Source organism: Electrona antarctica (genome assembly GCF_951216825.1).
Source record: "Electrona antarctica genome assembly, chromosome: 13".
Lineage (NCBI taxonomy): Eukaryota > Metazoa > Chordata > Actinopteri > Myctophiformes > Myctophidae > Electrona > Electrona antarctica.
In genome coordinates this window covers 25999545-26021847 of record NC_136794.1, presented here as the reverse complement: position 1 = coordinate 26021847, position 22303 = coordinate 25999545, and the positions used below count along the sequence as shown (strand labels likewise).

The following is a 22303-nucleotide window of genomic DNA, read 5'->3' as shown; positions in this document are numbered from 1 at the left end:
CAAGATCCTGCGACGAAGGCGTTGTAAGTTACTCTTTCTGGGCACCGCAGGTTCGAGCAGCGCCGACGTTAAGGAAAACCGAAACCTGGACAACGTGTCCTCCAAAGAGGCGGGGGGCGCTGTGGCCGAGCAGCTCCCCAACGGCAGTGGCGGCGGCGGTAGTCGCAAACGCCCCCTGGAGGAGGGCAACAATGGCCACGCGCACGCCAAATTCCGCGCTAAGAAGCGTAAGAAAACACCCGGGCCGGTCCTGCCCAAAAACGCACTGATGCAGCTGAACGAGATCAAGCCAGGGCTCCAGTACAAGCTGCTGTCTCAGACGGGACCGGTCCACGCGCCGGTCTTCGTCATGACGGTGGAGGTCAACGGGCAGTTGTTCGAGGGCACCGGCCCCACCAAGAAGAAGGCCAAGCTGAACGCGGCCGAGAAGGCCCTGCGCTCCTTCGTCCAGTTCCCCAACGCCTCGGAGGCACACCTGGCTATGGGCCGAACGCTGACCGTCAACACGGACTTCACGTCCGATCAGGCCGACTTCCCGGACATGCTTTTCAACGGCTTTGAGACGCCCGCTGTGGCGACGGAGGACTCTTTCTACCTGGGCTCCAACGGTAGCGGCTCCTTAAATTCGCTAGGCGAGTACCCCCTCCCCGTGCCCCCCGGCAGTAACCTGGCCCAGGCCCCATTGCCCCCTCCGCCCTCCTTCGGCTCACCCTCCAGCGGCAAGAACCCCGTCATGATCCTTAACGAGCTCCGGCCGGGCCTCAAGTACGACTTTGTGTCGGAGAGTGGCGAGAGCCACGCCAAGAATTTTGTGATGTCAGTGTCAGTGGACTCACAGACATTTGAAGGCTCGGGTCGCAACAAGAAGCTGGCCAAGGCCCGGGCGGCTCAGGCTGCCCTGTCGGCACTCTTCAACATGCAGCTGGACCAGACGCCTTCCCGCCAACCCATACCCAGCGAGGGACTGCAGCTTCACCTACCACAGGTAACAAACCTTAAGCAATACTTGGTAGTAGTAGTAGTAGTAGTAGTAGTAGTAGTACAGTAGTAGTAATGTATCAGAGTTGTTTTTGTCGACTAAAGCTATGATGAAAAATGTTTTTCGATTACCTTTTTTCAGTGACGAAAACTGAATAAAAATGTTATAAAAACTAAGCATTAATGACTAAAACTATGACTAAATTATATTGACAATTTCGTCAACAAATAAAAAACTAGACTAAATTGATAGGGAGGGACTAGTGGAGAAGAGATCCAGTAGAAATAATTTATGTTCTGAAAATTGCAGATCTGGTAGATCAGCTTTTTTCAGATTACAACCAAGTGTAAAATCAGCCATTACGATGCCATCAAGGCCGGCCAAAATAATTTTTTTGTCGACTGAATAAACTGCAGATTCAACTAGACTAAACATAAACATTTCAGATGACTAAAATATGACTAAAACTAAATAAAATTGTATTCAAAAGACTATGACTAAAACTAAATAAAAATGTGTTGTCCAAATCAACACTGGTAGTAGTAGTATTAGTATAACTTATGAGGTAGGTCGGGACACAGTTTATTATTAATGTATAGTGGCATTCTTCAAATCCCAAATGCTCTTGCTGTTTTAATAAACATACAGGGTACTAAAATAAGACATGGCCTTTATTTTGGAAGGATCCTGCACCAAGTTAACCTGACTCTGCCAGATGGTGGCGGTATTGATTCTCAAGTTCACAACACAGACTTCATCTGGGATCACTTGCGGAGTAGCGATGAACCGAGCCGGCTGCGGCTCGGACCAATCAGTGGCCGCTGTGGGTGGGACCTGCCAAGTAGCTTGAATAAAAAGGGGCACGCCTTCTTCAGCGATGGGGCTACAGTGATTCCAGATGGAGGTCGGTTGTGAAACATGGCGTCTTCTATCTGGTGGAGTCAGGTTACCAAGTGTGAAAACAATTTTTTTTCTCGAATTAGAATAATTGAATTTTAAAGCACATTAAAAAAACTCATGACTAGTTGAATGTGCTTTGTCAAACAATGCCGTTAAAGTTGATTAGTTAAAAAGTCTAAAGGGTCAAAACGATTTATCTGGTATTTTATTTAAAAATTCTCACATGAAATCATTGAGAGTAATGTTTTCCGTTATTGATATTTCATGTTTTCATCCTGAATTCTTCTGTATGTCATCATTTTGCTTTTACTTAACTTTCATTTTCCAAATTGTGCCCTCATGAAAACCCTCACTGGAACATTCATAAGTCAGTCATTACTGGGCATGGAACAGTAATTGAAAATGAATATCAGAGCCTAGACAGAAGTTTAAATCACTTACAGGTAAAGATAGATAGCAAAATAGAAGGGATTATATGCTTAAACAATCTATTTACACTTCTTGTCACCTTGCTCTAAAGATCCATCCATCCGTCCATCTTCAACCGCTTATAATGTAATGTACAGTGGGTGTCATTAGTACTAGTATTTAGCTTGTCTTCCTCTTGGCAAGAATTTACACGATTTTCAGCCTGATGAGAGATTGGCCGACTGGAGCCCATTGAGTCCGACGGTGAGCATTAATTATCCTCTTGGGCTTGTCAGCAACAAACTGAAACATATTCGACAACCTTCAAGACCTTTTGTCGACTTAGGTCGCATTCACACCTAATACTTCGGTTTGATGCGCATTAGGATTCGAATGAGGCTTCACACCTGCCAAATGAAGTGCACTTTCCGACAATGTGCAGCAGGATTCGTTTTAATCGCAGTAAAGCTTTCTGGTGTGAAGGCGACCTTACATAGTTGCCAAATCTGACTTGGCCTTAAAGACGGGATACCGTGATCCTCCAAAGAGCCCCCCCCCCTAAAACATAATCGTCAGGTATTATGATTAAAATGTGATCAAAAAAGTGTACACAAAGTGTTAAAATGATGATTTTTATGTGGCCACACCCATCAGTGCAAGTATACCTGGTTTTCACCTTAGTACCACCCACCTGAACTGAAGCCGCGCCCACAGCTGCTGTTGTATGATAATAAGGGGAGGGGCTGATTTTAGTGTGTCACTAACGTGGTGTATTTCGATTGGGCCTTTTGACTCAGAGCCTTTCAGCTTTCAGGAAGAAACCAAAAATACACCGGGAACTTCGGGAGGACATATTTGCATATTATAACCACACACAGGGGTCTATTGGACTAATAATGTTAACTCCATAGATACATACAAAACAGAAAAAGTACAAAAATATGGCACCATCTTTATACAAAGCAAGTGTGACAGGATTTCACCGATTTAAAGTTTGTTACTGTAAGCTAAACATTGGACCAGACAGAGATGGCATTCATACCCCGTGTTTATCGCTATAAACTATAAACTATAACAGTGTTAGTTAGAATATTTCTGTTCACTGTCCTGGACCTTTCCTTGAGGTTCCAGAAAGGTCCAAAATTATGCTGGCTGTCAAAAGTCCACTGCTGCAGATTTTCATTAAAATTGGAGGTCATTCAAGTCAGACTCATGTGGCTGGGGAATAAGGGCAGGTTTGTGCCTTTTAACGCCCCAGTAGAGGTGACTGTCAGAAACATGCCACTGTGTGAAGAGAGATAATGCAGCCAGCAAAGGTAATCACCAAGACACCCTGTCAACGGTTCCCTCCCAAAAGCCTGTTTTATTCTCCCTTCCTTTTCTTTCTTTACTCTCCCTCTCTGCTTGTCATCTGATTCATTCAACGAGCACCATGTGTGGATGATAGCACCCCCACTAATTGCTCTATTAATTCTCTGTCGGTTGATATTTATTTAATTTATGTGCAGCCCGGCTCCATCTGGCAAGAGACTAATGGAAAAACGATAGAAATATAACACTGCTGTCACAGAGTGAGGGGTGATGAAGAAGAAAAACTAGAACATCCATTTGGGTGTTTTTCTTCTTTGAATGAATTGAAAGTATTCAATATGCTGCACCCTTAATGATTGTAAAACCCTATTGCCAATCCATAGATGCTTTAACATCCAAAAGAAAATCATTATTATCCTCATGTACAAACACTTTGTGTCTTTGCGAACAGCACTACGAAGGGCTGTGCCTGACATAGTAGGGTTTAGTGTTATTTTGTATTATTTAATTTAATGTTTGCGCCCCAAGAGTACAGCAATGGTGGGGGTTGGAGTACAGCAATTCCCACATCCATCTCTATACCGTAGACAACCTTGGCTACTGGGAAGCCAAATGAACCGGCTACGAGTGGGTGACTCTGAAGTAGCAGGGAAGTAATATTGGACTAATCTCTTTAATTTGTGGCCATTCAGCCGTCGTCTCTCCTCTCGGTTGTCGTCATTTTCCACCATATTAGCAGTGGATAAAAAGCTGCCGACGGGGAGGGAGGCAGCTGTCCAAGAAGGAGAGACGTGCAAAGTTCACCCGGGGCTCTATAGCTGCACGCCGGATAGTCTTTGAAGTGTCATGCAGAAGGGTCTCGTTGAAGACGGAGCGCTCTTGCGTACTCGCGCACCGCTGCTTCCGTTTTCCGTTCACTGTGAGACGCGAGGAGGAGTCATTGGTGTCGTTATGTCAAAACAAATCAGGCTTGCTTGAAAGGCCAGATCTACCTTGAAGGCTGCTTGTGCCTTGGGGGGGGGGGGTTCACCCAGTTTGACTATCATTTCTTTAACACGCTGTCTCTATTTTGGGGCTGGATGTGGAAGCACATGACAGGTACACAGTGCTCTAGGAGTGGATAATAACGCACGCTGTTTGTAAACTGACACACAGAGGTGTAAAGTAACTAAGTACATTTACTTAAGTACTGTACTTAAGTAAAATGTTGAGGTATTTGTACATTACTTGAGTATTTCCAATTTCCAGTACTTTTACTTCAACTCCACTACATCTCAGAGACAAATATTGTGATTTTACTCCACTACAATAATAACTTTAGTTACTAGTTAGTTTATAGATTTTAATTATTATTACAAGACATACTGTAGCCACTTAAGGCTAAGCCCTATATACATTTCGGCTCACAATGCATTGCGATGCGACCGATTGTGAGATTGTAGATCTGCTATTTTCAAAAGAGTGTTCTACATTTGAAAACTTGAAATGGGACATTTCTTATTTCAGACTTACTTTTACAAAGAATTTATATATTACAGTATTGATACTTTTACTTAAGTAAAACAATTGAGTACTTTTCTCCACCACTGCTGACACAAGTGTGTGTGTGTGTGTGTGTGTGTGTGTGTGTGTGTGTGTGTGTGTGTGTGTGTGTGTGTGTGTGTGTGTGTGTGTGTGTGTGTGTGTGTGTGTGTGTGTGTGTGTGTGTGTGTGTGTGTGTGTGTGTGTGTGTGTGTGTGTGTGTGTTGTTTGTATTTTTCAGGTCCTCGCGGACGCCGTCTCTCGTCTGGTGGTGGATAAGTTCAGCGAACTGACAGACAACTTCACCTCCCCCCACGCTCGGCGGAAAGTCCTGGCCGGGGTTGTCATGACTACAGGTAGACATTGACAGTCACCCCATGAAGTGGAGGAAAAGCCTGCTGTTCTTTATTATTTTTTCCCCCTCCGTTTTCTGATGTTGTATAACTGAGGTGCTGTTTATTGTATTGTAATCATCATAAGAGCGGTACAACAAAACACTTCCACAGGTTAGTAGCAGTCAGGTTAATCTGAAACTTAGAAAATTAACTGTGCTCTGTATTGAGGATAAATACCAGCTGGTGGCAGCAGTGAGTTCCTCCTCCTGCTCCCATCTGGTCTCTCTCGGGCAGGGACAATGTACTCCGAACAAAATCTGATCAGAGCGATATGCGGCCATATGCGGCCCATAGAGGCGGGATCAACGCGAGACTGGTATTTTAGCTGTGCCACAGCGTAAATGTAAACACAAGCTAACAAGACTACAACAGATTTTTGTCCCGCTGCTTCCAGTTCATAGTTTCTGCTTGAGAGAGACCAGATCATGGTAGGAGGAGGGAACTTGTGAACTCAATACTGCCGCTATCGGTGCAGCACAAAAACAAAAAAAATCACAAGGGGAAAAAAAAACACAATTTGCTGTAGTGTATAATTTAATTTGTCTTGCACGTTCTGCCGTCATGAACAGTAAGTTATCTTCTGCTGAGATGAACTACTGTACTGGCACGCCACTGCATCCCAGCACCACCGCACTAGGTTTTTATAGGTTCTAAACGACACACCAGGGTGCCTTAAGGCCCTGCATGATAAGCTTACAGGGAAGAGAAACCTCTTGAAATGCACGGCCCACTTGTCAACCGGCATTAGTAACTTCAAAAACCTCCCAGATTCTGTTACACTTTATTTAAATCCCCGATTCAAATGCATTCATAACACCTAGCTACGACCTCTATAACAATTACACGATGGCACATTCACAAACTCTGGTTCACGTTATACCTTGCGTGTTATTTGAAATTCATCTAAAGCTTGTTATGTTGTTTTTTTACACAGCAGTGCTACACATTGCATTAAATGGAGTCTCTCCGGCCCCTTTTCCACCGGGGTTGAACCGGTTCAGTTATTTTTTCCCGCCTAATATTAAACCAGTGCAGAGTGTTTCCACTGAACATGAATTGGTTCAGAACCTTAAAAGTTGGTTCGGAACTGGAGCCAAAATGGCCCGGTTCCATGACAGCGCCAAGGTTCCAAGAATCTATTACCGAAACAGTTCTAGAACCAGGGCCGGATCTACCATAGGGCACTTTGGGCACGTGCCCAGGGGCCCTTGGGCACCAGGGGCCCCAAAAAAAAAAAAAAAAAAAAAAGTTTAGATTTATTTATTTTTTTTTTTTTTTAGCTCCACAGAAAATTTCTCTGCTAATCCGAATGAAATAAATGGTGTCTAAAAAGATTAGTGTTTTATTGTTGGTGAGAAGGGCAGCTAAAAAGTGCAATTGTGTGTAAAGCAGCAACAATGCGCTAGATTGGCTGTCACTCTGGGGGGGTAGGCGACCGGAAATAGGCCAATATAACGGCATAAAACTGCCCCAAAACGGCTCCAAAACAGCAAAAATTTTGCGCGCGCGAAGGGGGGGGGCCCTTCGAGCTTCAGTGCCCAGGGGCCCTCAGAGGTGTTAATCCGGCCCTGTCTAGAACCAAAGTTATTTTGGTGGAAAAGGGGCCTCTGTGTGGGATTCTTCATCTACAAACTCAGTTCATCTACGAACTCAATTCTGTTAGGGATTTAGTCTCGTTGACATACATGTACAGAATTAATTACTTTTGTCAGAGAGCACGGACATTCTGTAAAAGTGAGTGTTAAATGAAATGCATCAATCACAGACTGTAAGAGCAGAACAGATGTGTATTGCAGTGCATAATAATATACAGCTGTGCTAACTACTGTAATACTGTGAGAAATACGCAACAAACCTTTTCACAGTGGATGTCTGAGAATTTGATTAGTTATTGTCGTTGCAATTACAGTTCGTTTAGATTAACGTCTGAACAAAGTCGATATTTGTAAAAGTTCTTAGTTGTCAGGACACTTCATATTATGTAGAGTCTTGCCAACTAAGGGCCCAGAAATCACCACGTTGTTATATTATATTATATACAATATGCGTTTATTCATTCATTGGGGTGTGTGTGTTGTGTGTGTGCGTGTGTGTGTGCACGCGCATGAGAAGCCTATACAGTATAACAGCATATTGCACTTGAAATATACAGCGTAAAGCGCCCAGGAGTCACCATTTGTATGCGTTTATTCATTCATTGATGCGTGTGTGTTTGCCCCCTCAGGCACAGACGTGAAGGAAGCGCAGGTCATCTGTGTCTCCACGGGAACCAAGTGCATCAACGGTGAATACATGAGTGACCGCGGCTTGGCGCTCAACGACTGCCACGCCGAGATCATCGCCAGACGCTCGCTCATCAGATACCTCTACACCCAGCTGGAGTTTTTCCTCAGGTCAGTGTACGGTCAGCGTGCGGGTAGGTGGGTGGGTGGATAAGGCAACTTTTTTGGCTTCACTATCCCCTTTTCCTGATTTCTGGATCATAGTATGCCCTTCATCCAACTACATGTTGCTTAAAAAAGGAGAAAACTATATCTAGCATATTGTTGCTGTCTCAAACCTCATAACTCCATATTTTACCTTTTTTTGGGGGAAATGAATGGCATATATTACAAAAATATTTTTGCTTATATAATATATTTATATTTGAAGTAGCCATGTTGGACATACTGAGGTATCCACCCGATACTATGAATGAACGATAACGATAACCCACCTTTTGAAGTATAGATTGAAGAATATAACATTACAAATACAAAAAGGCGTGACAGACTTTAAATGAGACCACCCTGATAACATTTACTTTAAATGTACATTTTTGTTATGTTTGTGCCATTTGTTTTTAAATCCCGTAGCACTTTGTGATTTCCAAAAATATAAAGTATGATTATTATTATTATTATTATTATTATTATTATTATTTATTTTATTATTACATGCATGCACATGTCCTCATTCATTCATTTGACACTGTCCCTCCATTCTGGCCGTAGCAACAACAAAGAAGAGCATCAGAAGTCCATATTTGTGCGGTGTGACAAGCGAGGCTACAGGTTAAAGGACAACGTTCAGTTCCATCTCTACATCAGCACCTCGCCCTGCGGAGACGCCAGGATATTCTCCCCACACGAGGCAGGTGTGGAAGGTACAGCACGGTCGTTCACGCACGGTCGTGCACGCACGCACACACACACACACACACACACACACACACACACACACAGCATGTTGTGGAAAGTACAGGATAGTCATGTACATGAACGAGACAAAACGAGACAAATTTGAAGTGAACATCCACGAAAGCCCATGCTTTTTAGTCATGATGTGTACCACTAAGCATTGTTAGCATATCTTTAGTTTGCTTTACTTTTGCATGAATACAGTACATTTTACCACACTTAACCCTGGCGTCCCTGTTTTGGGACATTTTAGAAATAGCAGATCTGCAAAATGTGTGGCTTGTGCTGTAGAATGGCTACTTTCCCTTTTGTCTCACAACGACATAGTGGTTAAGAAGGCAAACATGGACACAGAGTTAAGTCAACACTGAAGAATCAACTGTGTACTTTGTTCACCCAATCGGGTTGTGACATTATAAAGCCACAGATAGTTTTAACGTTGTTTTTATGCACAGCCGTATTATTCCAGCCCCCCCCCCTCCCCGCCATCTCCTCATCTTGGCACGGCTGACATATTTTTAATTGATTCTCACACTCTTTGCGAGCTCTGTATCAACACCTGGTTATTTTATTCAATTAACTTTTATTTTCCTCTCATGCTTGGCTTCATTTAATTAGAATTCCCCCCAACATCCAAATGCACATGGTAAACACGTTTAAACAAGGCTCTGGTAATTGGTGTGTTTTTTTGTGTCTCTGCTTTTCATCTCCATCAGTCTTCCTCCCCCTCCTCTCCCTCCCCTGTCTGTGTGATTAACCAGCCTCTTTAGTCTGTCACATTGTTTTCCATTGTACATGACACACTCCGTACTAAACAGCCACATTCAATTAGCCAGCGGACAGATAGCGGGGAGACGGGGGAAATATATTGATAATACACTGATAAATGCATCGCTCATACAGTACTTTGCTTTTGAAGACTGTGGTTTGAGTCTAGCGTGTTTTGCCATAGTTGCACTCAGTCGGCTGCAACAATGGGCTCTATGCACACACACCATTTTGGAAAGAACGTGGGCACCTTCCCTACTTCCTTCTCTGTTCCATTCTGGTCATACAGAGTCAGGGTACTGCTATTGTGCGTGTTGGCTCACAGGAAACACTATGCTACACCAATTTGGGTTCCAAATTTCCCCGGTCTGTAATTCTGAGATGGGTCCATTTGGTTCCATTTGTACACTCTCAGAGTTATGGGGGTCCTTGAATCTTTTTTTTCTAAACGCACATTTTGTGCGTTTAGGGGCCTTTCAGTCACACGCAAACAGCGTTTTCATCCACTAGTTTTCAGCCACAGTTGTAGGAGTGGTGTAAACCACTCCTACAACTGGCTTTGTTAGTCTGTGCTCAAAAAATGAGCATGGTTGCTATGTTCACCCTGTTCACCCGGGTGTGATTTCATTACGTCAGACATGATTTCATTACGTCAGACAGGCTATATAAGACCTTACACCACTCAGTTCACACGGGTGTGATTTTTTTAACTAAGTGAAGATTGTCCAAAATATCCGTTTCAGTGGATCTGTGTAGTCATGTAAAACGGAGCTTTTGAGAAACGATGACGTCACCGTTCATTCACGCATATAATTTGTACTATAATTGATATAGTTTCAACCTTCTGGCCTGGTTGGGGACGTGCGGAGGGGAGGGGTAGCAGCACCGCCACCAACTATACGCACGCATTACGCACCTGCTAAGTTTCTATCATTGGAAGGCCTAAATGGAACAGAGCCTTAATTAGTAACACCTGTGAAGGAAGTAGGGAATAGTAGGAATAGTTATTCTGTGTGCATAGAGCCCATTGTTTCCTTGTCACCACACACAGACCAAGGGGACAGGCACCCCAACCGGAAAGCACGAGGTCAACTGCGGACCAAGATCGAGTCTGGTGAGGGGACCATTCCTGTCCGGTCCAGCAACACCATCCAGACCTGGGACGGAGTGCTGCAGGGAGAGAGGCTACTCACAATGTCCTGCAGTGACAAGATTGCAAGGTACAGTAATTCCATTAACTCATTTACAGCCAAAGATGACTTTTACCACTTTTTATGACCCAATGGCTCTCTTTGCCGAAGACGACTCCCTGCCTTGCCAACAGAATGCATGGGGCCTTTTATTTTGAAGGCCCCGTGATTCACACCGGTGAACCAGAAGTTGTTCAGTAGCCATTTCCGTGCCAACGCTGGTCCCATTCGCTTTCGTCAGAAGTGATAATATACTAGCAGCGAGGTTATAACTGCAATCTTAAAACCCATTTTTCTCTGGAATCCTTTCTCAGATTGATCAAAACCGTTAGCAGCTCATTACTAAATCGTTGATACCTCGCGGTTACAATATTCAGCCATCCAGCCGTTTCTCTAATGTCTTTGAAAGTGTCCATGTCTCGGAGTCATAGAGTAGAATCGGTTACTTTGAACCTCTTACTAAACTGGGATGACCAGATCGTATGCATTTCATTTGTTTCTTTGTTTTGGTTTTTCAAGCTTATTTGTAGATATTGAAGTCAGATTATGCTAACTCCAAATTGGTTTGCAGGTGCTCACAAAATGACACCTACATGTAACATTTCTCAAAACAAAAAGCGTCACCAACACGTTACAAACACTGGAATCAAATTCACATTTAGACATTGTTTACCTATCTCCGTCTGGGTTTTTTGCTTCATTCATGCTGCAACACATCGCAATATATATCCTTGCGATATTAATCTCCATGTCAACTCAAGTCCGTATTTTATTCAGGCCGTGTCACTGAACAGCTGAATTGATGGGTCCTTAGTCCTTCTGGCATTTTTACAGCCGGAGCACCTCCCAGGATCTTTAGTTTGTGTCCACGTTCAAGGCAACACAGCCACTCGCCCTGATGAACGATAAAAAACACGCCATAACTCTTCGTTGTTCCTGTCCTCTGCCTCCCCCTTTCTTCTTCTTCTTCTTGTTCTTCTTCTGCTAGCATGGGCAGAATCCACCCCCGGAACACACAGTGACTTAATGTTCACTATATATTCCTAGAGTTGTATTTATAGTCCTCTGTCTATCGTTTGTCTTCTGCTTTACCTTTGAATCGCATGTAAATCTCTCATTGGTCTTTTGTGTATCTGTACTGAAACTCCGTGAGGTGTCAATATGTCTGCATTAGTACTGCCAAGACAAATTCCTTGGCATTTATTTAACTTGAGGAATACAGAAAGTATTTTTCTATTTTCAGTTAAATCATTTGGTCTTTGCTCCTACCTCTAGCTAGACCCTAAAGCTTAATGTATTTATGTCAGAGCAAGAATAGATGACATCTGAGTGAGAATATTGTCCATACTATGTATGCCACTATGCATGGGGCTGAAAAAGCATAACATTGTCATACTGAGATGCGTTAAAAAAGGTGTCCAAAATTGTGGTAACATGAAAAACCACATTTGGCTTCGACCTGACATTGCTATTGGCTGAAAGGCATTCTGATTGATTGATTGATTGAAAATTGTATTAACAGTTTGCAGAATTACAGTACATTTCAAGCACAAACTCAATACAAAGGCTGTTAACTGTGAGTGGACGACCCAATTAAGCATTACACTTGTTTACAACAGGGTCCACCATGTTCAATTCATCAAAACATTTAGAGACGTACAAATAGACACTTCTATATAGACAAAGAACAGAACAGGAATTCATCATAATGGAGGTAAAAAGGGAAAAGAAGGTGGGGGGGGGGGGGGGACGCATCCATGTTGATTACTTTATATGTGACCTAGTAACGGCTGCCGACACCTGTAATGTTCTTTTTATTTTTATTTTTTGCTTGTGAATAAATATTTTCGATTAAGCTGTGGTATTAATATATACCACAGCTTTATCGAAAATATTTATCGCAATAATACAGTCGAAGTTGTGATATTCTCTGAGATATTAGCTTTGATCCACAGCACTTAGCTGACTGCAGCATACCAGTGCATGCCAATATCTCATGGTATGGCATTCTGTCCCTATATCTGTTTTTATTGCTTAAATAATGTGAAAAATACACGCTGAGTTCAGATCAGACCGTGTCCATCTCTACTCAACTCTTACCTCTGCCATGTCACAGAGTTCCTCTTATGAGGGATTTTTAGCTAGAGGGTGCCATTTAGTGTACCACAACTGGCTGGCACAGTTTGACCGCACCCTGCATGGTCCCTGCTTTCTCTCGTCTCATTTTCATTTCATTTCCATGCCCTGCCGCCCTAGGGCATGGCAGGTACAGTGAGTACAGCTCTGCTCTAGGCCTCCTCTCTCTGCTGTTCCTATCTATTTAAATGGACTCATTAGGAAACCCATGCAGGTCCATTTTTACGCTCTCGAGAGTTAAATGAACATAACGTCCTTGCATCAGAGGTCCTCACAAGTATGTTACCCAAACCCATTATACATACTGTAACAGGGGTCATCGCCATGCTGGCTTGTGGTGGCCATTTTTGTCAAAATGTTTTTTTTTGCCACAGATATACAAAATTAGTGAACAATAATATTACCAGAAACACATAAAGAGCTAGCCCTGAATGACCATAACACTAACAGTCTGTAACTCTGAGAGTGTACAGATGGAACCAAATGGACCCGTACGGGGTTGGAGGTACATTTGTACACTCTTAGGCCCCTTTTCCACCGGGTTTGAACCGGTTCTGTTCTTTTTTCCAGACACATTTGGAACCAAAAAATTAAGTGGGAACCGAAGTGGGCGTGTCACTATTCAGGTTGGAAAATGCAGAAAAATAAAGAACGGAACCAGTTCTAGAACCAAAGTTATTTTGGTTTAAAAGCGGCCTCAGAGTTAAGGGGGTCCTTGTAAATAAAAGGTTTGAGAACCACTAGGACTAGTTGGACTGTAATATGCCATATTACATGTCGTAGTACAGTATACTGTACTGTACATATTTGGAAAACAACCTGGAGACTGACATTCAGTAATTGGGTCTTATGATCAAAATAAGAACATTATAATGATGTGTATTGATACAGTAAAAACACATGTGTCCGTGTACGGACATTGATGAGCCCTGTACCTAAACGGACCGAAGGATAATCAAACCAGGGCCAAAATGGACCCAGAGAGGTCTTGGACCGATCCGACCAGACTGACACCGAGAGAGATTCTAGGGGCAGTTTGCTCCTCAAAGAATAAATAAGCTAATATTAATCATCAATTTAATATGCCATTCAAAAGTTTTCGTGTGTTACGTTTCGATGCATATTTTGTTTATAGAAATAATCATATTACACAACTATGTTTTCAGTAAGGCTTCATAAAACAATGTTCATCTCAGCATTCAGTTACCGGACGTTGCCTCTCTCATAAATGTGCCTTTTTTGTGGATGGCTTCTCATTTGCAATTACATAAAATTTGACTGTAGGCCAAGCATAATTAAAAGTCTTAGGGATTGGAAAGAACTAAAGGAACCTGTTATAAAATACAATGCACCGCAATCTATTAGGCTAACAACAAAACTGTAAGAATTAAAGCTGTAGACCTATTTTAAGCAAATTCATTCAACAATGATGATAATCAAATATGCAAGAACAGACTATATGGTTAAGGTTTTTATAACATAATTCCACCACAAATTAATGATTAATCATTTTAAAACCGAAGATTAAAGAATTGGATATGGAAAAAAACTTGATTGTCTTTGCGGGTTCATACAATATATTTCAGAGTCGCTTACCCGAGACCCATGGAAATTCTATTGGACCATGTGAGTCAGGTCCAGGTATTTGGACCTGGATTCGCTCAGGTCTATGGTAGGGTTATTTTTTTATTTTTTTTCAGGTGAACCCATGAAGACCTCTATACATGCATGTTAGTTCTGTGTGTGTGGCAGAAAATGTTTTTAAGACGTAGCTTCATAATTTATTGATTTATTGCCCAAGGGTACAGTATGATATCAGGAAATTCATATTGTAATGTTTCGCTCTCACGCGTACGCAGACCGACATGCAGTATAGACTGTTTGTTGCATATTATGGAAACCATGTCATCAGAAAATGCTTCCGCTGCCGTTGCCTGAGGCACTGTGCCCTCGCATTCAGCAACATCTCAGACTCAGGACCATGTTGTTAATTTCACACACACTCACTCAGTCCGCCTGGAGTCAGCAACGGACGTATGGGAAGCGATGCGCGTGACCCTAGTCTGCCTTGTTTATCACTGTCTTATTTCTGTCACGTGGTAATGGTGCTTTAACTCTGCCTCTCTCTGTCTCTTTCTCTCGCAATTCTCTGACTTCATCTCCGTCTCCTTCCATCGTCCTATGTCACTCCCTCTCTCCCAACTCTAACTCTCTCGCTCTCTCCCTCTACTACTCTGCCCCCCCTCTGTTCCACTATGTCATTGGTGAACCTCTGTATGTGAGGCAGGCAGTTGACGCTTCACAGAGCATGTCAATGGGAAAATGACTAAGGAGAGGCGGCTAATGACACACGGCCGAGAAATACACCAAAGTTTGGGGAGGGAAATGAAATTGGATACCTCAGAGTGTACACAACTGTAGGATTGTGTGTGTGTGTGGGGGGGGGGGGGGAGGCTACTACACATATTTGTGTGCGTAGCAATATGGGTCTACATGTTTTCCATAGCCTACCTCACTAATGGCAGTTACGCTTCGAGTGTTCGTCTCAAAATATTGACAGGTGGGGGTGGGAGACTGGTGGGTGGCGATATAACATATTACCAGATGATTTGCCTGTTAAAGTGTCCTTGAACCAGTCCACTGTACCTCTGGAATGGATTGTCTCTCTCGGCATGGGTTCCATATCATAAATAAATATTTGTAATCTAAGGTATAGATCAGTGGTTCTCAAGGGGTCCGGGGACCACCAGTGGACTCTCCAGCTAAATGATGCAGAGCGACACGTTGTGAGCTTGTAGATCGGCTATTTTCAGCATGCAACCAAGTCTAAAATCAGCCATTATGACACCATCAAGGCCTGCCAAAACACATTTTTGTCGGCAAAATCAACTGTAGATTTAGTCGACTAAAACTAGACTAACACTAAAACATTTCAGATGACTAAAATGGGACTAAAACTAAATGAAGTTTTATTCCAAAGGCTATGGCTAAACTAAAATCAAAATGTGCTGTCCAAATCCACACTGACGTGATGTGTTTGTGTTGCTCCATGCAGGTGGAACGTGGTGGGGATCCAGGGCTCCCTGATGAGCTACTTCTCAGAGCCCATGTACTTCTCCAGCATCATTCTGGGGAGCCTGTACCACGGCGACCACCTCTCCAGGGCCATGTACCAGCGCATCGCAGACATCGAGGACCTCCCGCAGCAGTTCACCCTCAACAGACCTACGCTCAGTGGTGAGTGGCAGTGCACTTTGATTTGGAGTCGGGAGCAGTGGTGGAAAAAGTACTCAAATGTTTTACTTAACAAAACAGATGCCCATGGATTATTCAGAATAAAGACATAGAGTGCCCAGCAGATTTGGCAAAAAAAAAATATATATATATATACGCTATACGGTATATATATCTTCTTTTTTTTTAGCACAAAAAAAAACACAATAGTAGCACAATAGTGTAGTTGATACACAGCAGGCACCGCTGTAGACGCCCCATGGGTGTCTAGTTCTCTAGTTCTATAATAATATAACCTACTTAGTTACTTTCCACCACTGGTCAGTGTGCACTTTGATTTGGAGTCGGGAGGCATGGGTACACGTCGCTTATCAATGGTTCAGTCACAGACACACTTGCAGTATGTCAAAGGATTTAGGAGCCATTTACTGCGATAAATGTTTATACAGTTGTGTTCGGAGGAAAGGGCTTGGCTGCTGGTTTGCTCCGCTATTAATCCAAAACGCATGCAAGAGATTCCCCGGGGAGCTCAATAAAACTCCCTCAGTATCATTCTATAAATACAAAACCAAAGCCAAAAACACGGACATGATTGATGATTCAGTCTTTTGAATAAAATGTAATTTAGTTTTAGTCATATTTTAGTCACCTGAAATGTTTTAGTTTTAGTCTACTTTTAGTCAACTAAATATCGTAATATATGGTAGATTTTACACTTGGTTGCATACTGAAAATAGCAGATCCACAAGCTCACAACACACGTTATGAGCTTTTGGATCTGCTATTTTCAGAGCGCAACACTCGAGCACAACCAAACAAAAAATTATATCTTCTCCACTTAATTAATTCCCTTAATTCCCCCCCCCCCCCCTAATTAAGTCTAGACTTTTAGTCTAGTTTTTATTTGTTGACGAAATTGTCAGTATATTTAGTCATAGTTTTAGTCGTTGTTCTCCCTTTGTCTAGTATTGTGGCTGTGGGTTTCGCCCACTTTTTTGAGGTATTTATTCAGGTATGCAGACCTATGATCAATCCTAGTTTAAAAGAAGTATATTCAGTTGATTGAGAGAGTTTGCTGGTACTGGAAGATTCAGCTGATAACCTGTCATGTGACTCAACTAGACCAATCAGATGATGGCATTCATGAATTCAGTGCTCTTCCTGAACTAACGCCATTACAGCTCAAAGTGTAAACTAAATTACATTTTATTCAAAAGACTATGACTAAAACTAAGTCAAAATCAACACTAGTACCTATACTAGCAGGTGGCAGTTGTTTGTAGTACTCTGCGTCCTAATAAATAATCTGCACTTTGGCTATCAGTGTGTGCGGCCACTCTTTTGTCTTTTTAAGACTTATTGTTTCTGCCGTGAGGTGGCACCACTATTAAGACTGGTGTGCGTATAGCATCCTCTTGCACAGTAGTTTGTTCACTGCCTCGCAGAATTTCTGCAGAATCTCTGTACCTCTTTAACTTCTCAAGTACACAGAACAAATCGATCACATCTGTCTTAACATTTTCCCATTTGGAAGTGGCTGGCTCTGTGTACCTTTTGACAAGCAAACACAAGGTTCTCAGGTAAATATCCGCTAGGACGAGGAGGCAATCATATAGCGATCCATCTCGTTCACAGCAGGGGGGGACTCGGTTATTGCTTCTCTCTCCCCCTGTCTGAATTGAGATGGCATTTACTTACTTCCTGAGCAGTTCGGACAAGCTTATCGCTTTGTGCAAATTTGCAGGACTTGCATGGCCTTTTCAAAAGGTCGTGCAGATTTGGATGTCGGCAGTTATTATTTTTTTCATTGACATTCGATTTTCTTTTTGTCTTTTTGGATTAATCACAGATAATTTTTCTTCTGGTCTCAAAACAAATGTGCTCAGAGATTTGTGGAATAATATTGTGTGATATACCAATTTCGCCTGCATTTGATTTATGACTCATAAGTATGTTAATGTTTTAAAGTGCAGAGTGTGATCAGGTTAGTTCCTATTTGTCTGATGCTGCCTTGTATTGCACCTCTGTCTCTTTATTTGTCTCAGTAAAGTGTTGAATGCACTGCTCCACGTCTTACTCGTTATTTATTCTTGGTTATGCACCAGTTATGCACTGAAAATAGATCTGCAAGCTTGTAAAGCATAGTGCTGCGCAGTGATGCCTTGTGAGCTTGTAGATCTGCTATTTTGGTGCATAACTAAGTAAAATCACACTTGTGTGAAGTGAGATTTTGCCCCAATTTTTTTGGGGGCATGTTGATGGTCTCATGTCCGTGAAAAATGAAATAAATGTATTACAATATGTATTTATATCAGCGAGATGACGTCTCACGTTAATTGAACCCTAAACAAACATTAAAGTCTATAGACTTGGCTGGGATGGGAAAACTATAATTAGGTTCTAAACAAGCATTAAGGGCTCCATTTTCGTCACCGCTAAACGCCTTATCCCTAAACTTCTTTGCCTTTTTTTTACTATTTTACAAAACATTTTTGAATAGTTCAAATGGCCAGTCTACAAGCTCACAACGTGTCAGTGTAGATTGGCTAGTTGAACTATTCAAAAAAATGTTTCATTCAGTCAAACAGCCATATCACCTCCCTTCCTTCCCCTGCCTCGTTAGGATTCTTCCTCTTTCGACTCCTTTTTGAGCAGTGCCTAACCACTCCAATGAACGGCTACAGTTGGGTGCCACCGATATTGTCCCTTATCATTTGACCCATTTAGGCCTGACCTCAAAATTTTAAATTTTAAATTTCTAAATCCTCCAGTTTTCTGAAATAAATATTTTCACGATTTTTAAAAAATAGCAGACCTACAAGCTCGTAGCGCGCCACTCGGTGGCGCGCTATGAGCTTGTAGCTAAATTATAACATAATGTTTAAAACACCAAAAGGGGTTCCCACCCAAAATGGGTTAACTGTCCTTTTGCGCAGATCACGCAAACTTCAGCAAAAAGAAAAGGACAATATCGATGGCCTCCAACTGTATGTATCCCTATGTATGTATGTCTCCATGTATGTCTGAGTACGGACAGCTGCAATACTGCTGGGTGACCTAAAGTGGCACTGTTGAGCAGCATGGCTGTGTGTGTCTATATGGTTTTATGTATGTCCCTATGTACAGTATGTCTGTTTAGCCAGCACACACACACACACACGCTGCACCGCTCAGTTCACACGTTGGTGTGATTTTTTTTTAACGTCATCTCCTTTTCCCCCACCCCCTTCTGCCACAGCCCCTCCTCTCTGGATGCGGGTGAGGGAGATAATAGTAAAGGATGTTATTAACCTTTTCCGCTTAAGAGGGTTTTTAAGCTGTGAAGGGCTTTGGCATTGGGCCGCACACGGGTTTGAGCCCTTTAAATCATCATCTGCCACCAGCGCTGCCAAACGGAACAAAAGAGTTTCTCACTAGCACATACACGCACGCACGCACGCACACACACACACACACACACGCGCAAATGCATGTGTCCGCTCACACATACACATAGTGTACAGTATACGCACGAAGCAGGACAGAGCGATTTATGGCATCCATATATCTTCCATTTATGCCTGGGTCTGTGGAAGTGCCCCATAGTGAGATGGAAAAGGCTCCACCGTTAGTGACCCTCGCAGGTGATCTTGTGTGCTCATTCCTTCCATCATGTTTTCAAAGCATTTGCTCAAAAAGACAACAGCGTGGATTCATCTTTGTTGGCTCGCAACGCTAATAACGGTGTTTTATGATGATGTGATTTGAAGATGATGGACAAAACATCTTATGAAAGTCATGTCAATGTTTTTGACCGTCGCAAATAGTCACTGAAAACTTTGTAATTCAATGTATGCATGAGGCAGCAGGGAATCAGTAATAAGGGAGTATGAGGCAGTAGGGAATCAGTAATAAGGGAGCATAAGGTGGGAGTTGGTAATAAAGGAGCTAAATGAACTCATCAAAGGCACCGCTTTTTCCTTTTTTTTGCAATCTATCATAAACCACTATAAAGACCATATGGCGTACATTTACTGTTTTACATCAGTGGTGGTGAATGTGTTAATTAGCTTGTTAGCTTGCACCTCCTGCATCCAGTGAGGGCAATTCAGTCAACACTAAAGTCGGCATGCTGTCGCCTTTGTTTCCAGGTATCAGTAACGCGGAGGCCAGGCAGCCGGGCAAGGCCCCCAACTTCAGCGTAAACTGGGCCGTGGGCGATCAGTCCCTGGAGGTCATCAACGCCACCACGGGTAAAGACGACATGGGTCGCCCCTCTCGCCTCTGCAAGCACGCCCTCTATAGCCGCTGGGTGCGCCTTCATGCCAAGGTACGGATCACTGGTTCCCAGCAGTGGGTCGGGACCACATTCTCACATTTAAAAATACATATATATTTCATAATAGTTTTTTTTGTTTTATTATTAAAAAAGTACAAAAGAAAATTATACATTTTCAAACAAACAAACAAACAAATCTAAGAAATTCCATAAATAAATGTAGTAATAATAATAATTAAGAACACATTCAGAATGTTTTTCACAAACCATAGAATATTCTGCCTCGTGCACGGGTGTCCCCAAAAGACGTGCTCGTGTCCTAGAATCGGAAAAAAAATCCTCATCCATATGCGACAATCTGAACGCTACAGACTCTGGTGTAGAGCGAGCACTGCAGCTGCACCAGTGTTGATTTTGACAGCAAATTAAGATTTTGGTTTTGGTCATAGTCTCTTGAATAGTTTTCATTTAGTTTTAGTCACATTTTAGTCACCTGGAATGTTTTAGTGTTAGTCTAGATTTAGTCGACTAAATCTACAGTTGATTTAGTCAACAACATTTTGGCAGGCCTTGATGGCGTTGTGACTGATTTTACATTTGCTGAAAATAGCCAATCTACAAGCTCACAACGCGTGGTGCTGCGACTTGTTGTGAGCTTGTAGATCGGCTATTTTCATCATGCAACCAAGTGTAAAATTACTTCACTAGTCCCTTCCTAACATTTTAGTGTCATTTTTAATCCTTTAGTCCTGGCCAAAAGTCTACAGTAATCTATCTTTTTTGTCTCGACCCGAAAAGTTTGAAAACCACTGGATTAAATAGTACACTCTCATACTGTCTGCACCTATTATTATCACACATTCTAGTTACTCACATATGTGTCCAACATCAACTTTTACTTTCTGGCTCAGACACAACCTACAGTAACAAATTGCATTGATTGATGTTCCATTCCGAATTAATCTTCCTTTTTGGACCATAATAGTGAGAATACTCACATGTGCTAGGTGAGTAATTCAATCGTAATATTTTCCATTGATAAGACATGTGTGATAGATTGGATCCACAGCAGAGAAGACGCCTATACATAAATGGGAAGGAAAGAAAGAACTCATAATATACTATACTGCATCACTGGTACAACTGTTCTCATAATACAACAGGCACTATACTGCACCACTGGTTAAACTGTTCTCATAATACAACAGGCACTATACTGCACCACTGGTAACACTGTTCTCATAATACAACAGGCACTATACTGCACCACTGGTAAAACTGTTCTCATAATACAACAGGCACTATACTGCACCACTGGTAAAACTGTTCTCATAATACAACAGGCACTATACTGCACCACTGGTAAAACTGTTCTCATAATACAACAGGCACTATACTGCACCACTGGTAAAACTGTTCTCATAATACAACAGGCACTATACTGCACCACTGGTAAAACTGTTCTCATAATACAACAGGCACTATACTGCACCACTGGTAAAACTGTTCTCATAATACAACAGACACTATACTGCACCACTGGTAAAACTGTTCTCATAATACAACAGGCACTATACTGCACCACTGGTAAAACTGTTCTCATAATACAACAGACACTATACTGCATCACTGGTAAAACTGTTCTCATAATACAACAGACACTATACTGCACCACTGGTAAAACTGTTCTCATAATACAACAGGCACTATACTGCAACACTGGTAAAACTGTTCTCATAATACAACAGGCACTATACTGCACCACTGGTAAAACTGTTCTCATAATACAACAGGCACTATACTGCATCACTGGTAAAACTGTTCTCATAATACAACAGCCACTATACTGCACCACTGGTAAAACTTTTCTCATAATACAACAGACACTATACTGCACCACTGGTAAAACTGTTCTCATAATACAACAGACACTATACTGCACCACTGGTAAAACTGTTCTCATAATACAACAGACACTATACTGCACCACTGGTAAAACTGTTCTCATAATACAACAGGCACTA

At 42.2% G+C, this 22303-nt stretch overlaps 1 protein-coding gene across 5 annotated transcripts in view; it reads left to right on the top strand.

Annotated features, from left to right (window-relative positions):
- adarb1b (adenosine deaminase RNA specific B1b) overlaps positions 1-22303 on the top strand; it is a 196974-nt gene that overhangs the window by 170007 nt on the left and 4664 nt on the right. For 4 of the 5 annotated variants that reach the window (XM_079517556.1, XM_079517555.1, XM_079517557.1 and 1 more), the window contains 7 exons: positions 51-985; positions 5361-5475; positions 7739-7907; positions 8508-8659; positions 10513-10681; positions 15843-16024; positions 20152-20330. In XM_079517556.1, the coding sequence (XP_079373682.1) occupies positions 51-985; positions 5361-5475; positions 7739-7907; positions 8508-8659; positions 10513-10681; positions 15843-16024; positions 20152-20330 (1901 nt within the window). The remainder of the gene's footprint in view (positions 1-50; positions 986-5360; positions 5476-7738; positions 7908-8507; positions 8660-10512; positions 10682-15842; positions 16025-20151; positions 20331-22303) is intronic. The other variant, XM_079517554.1, reaches the window with a different exon arrangement.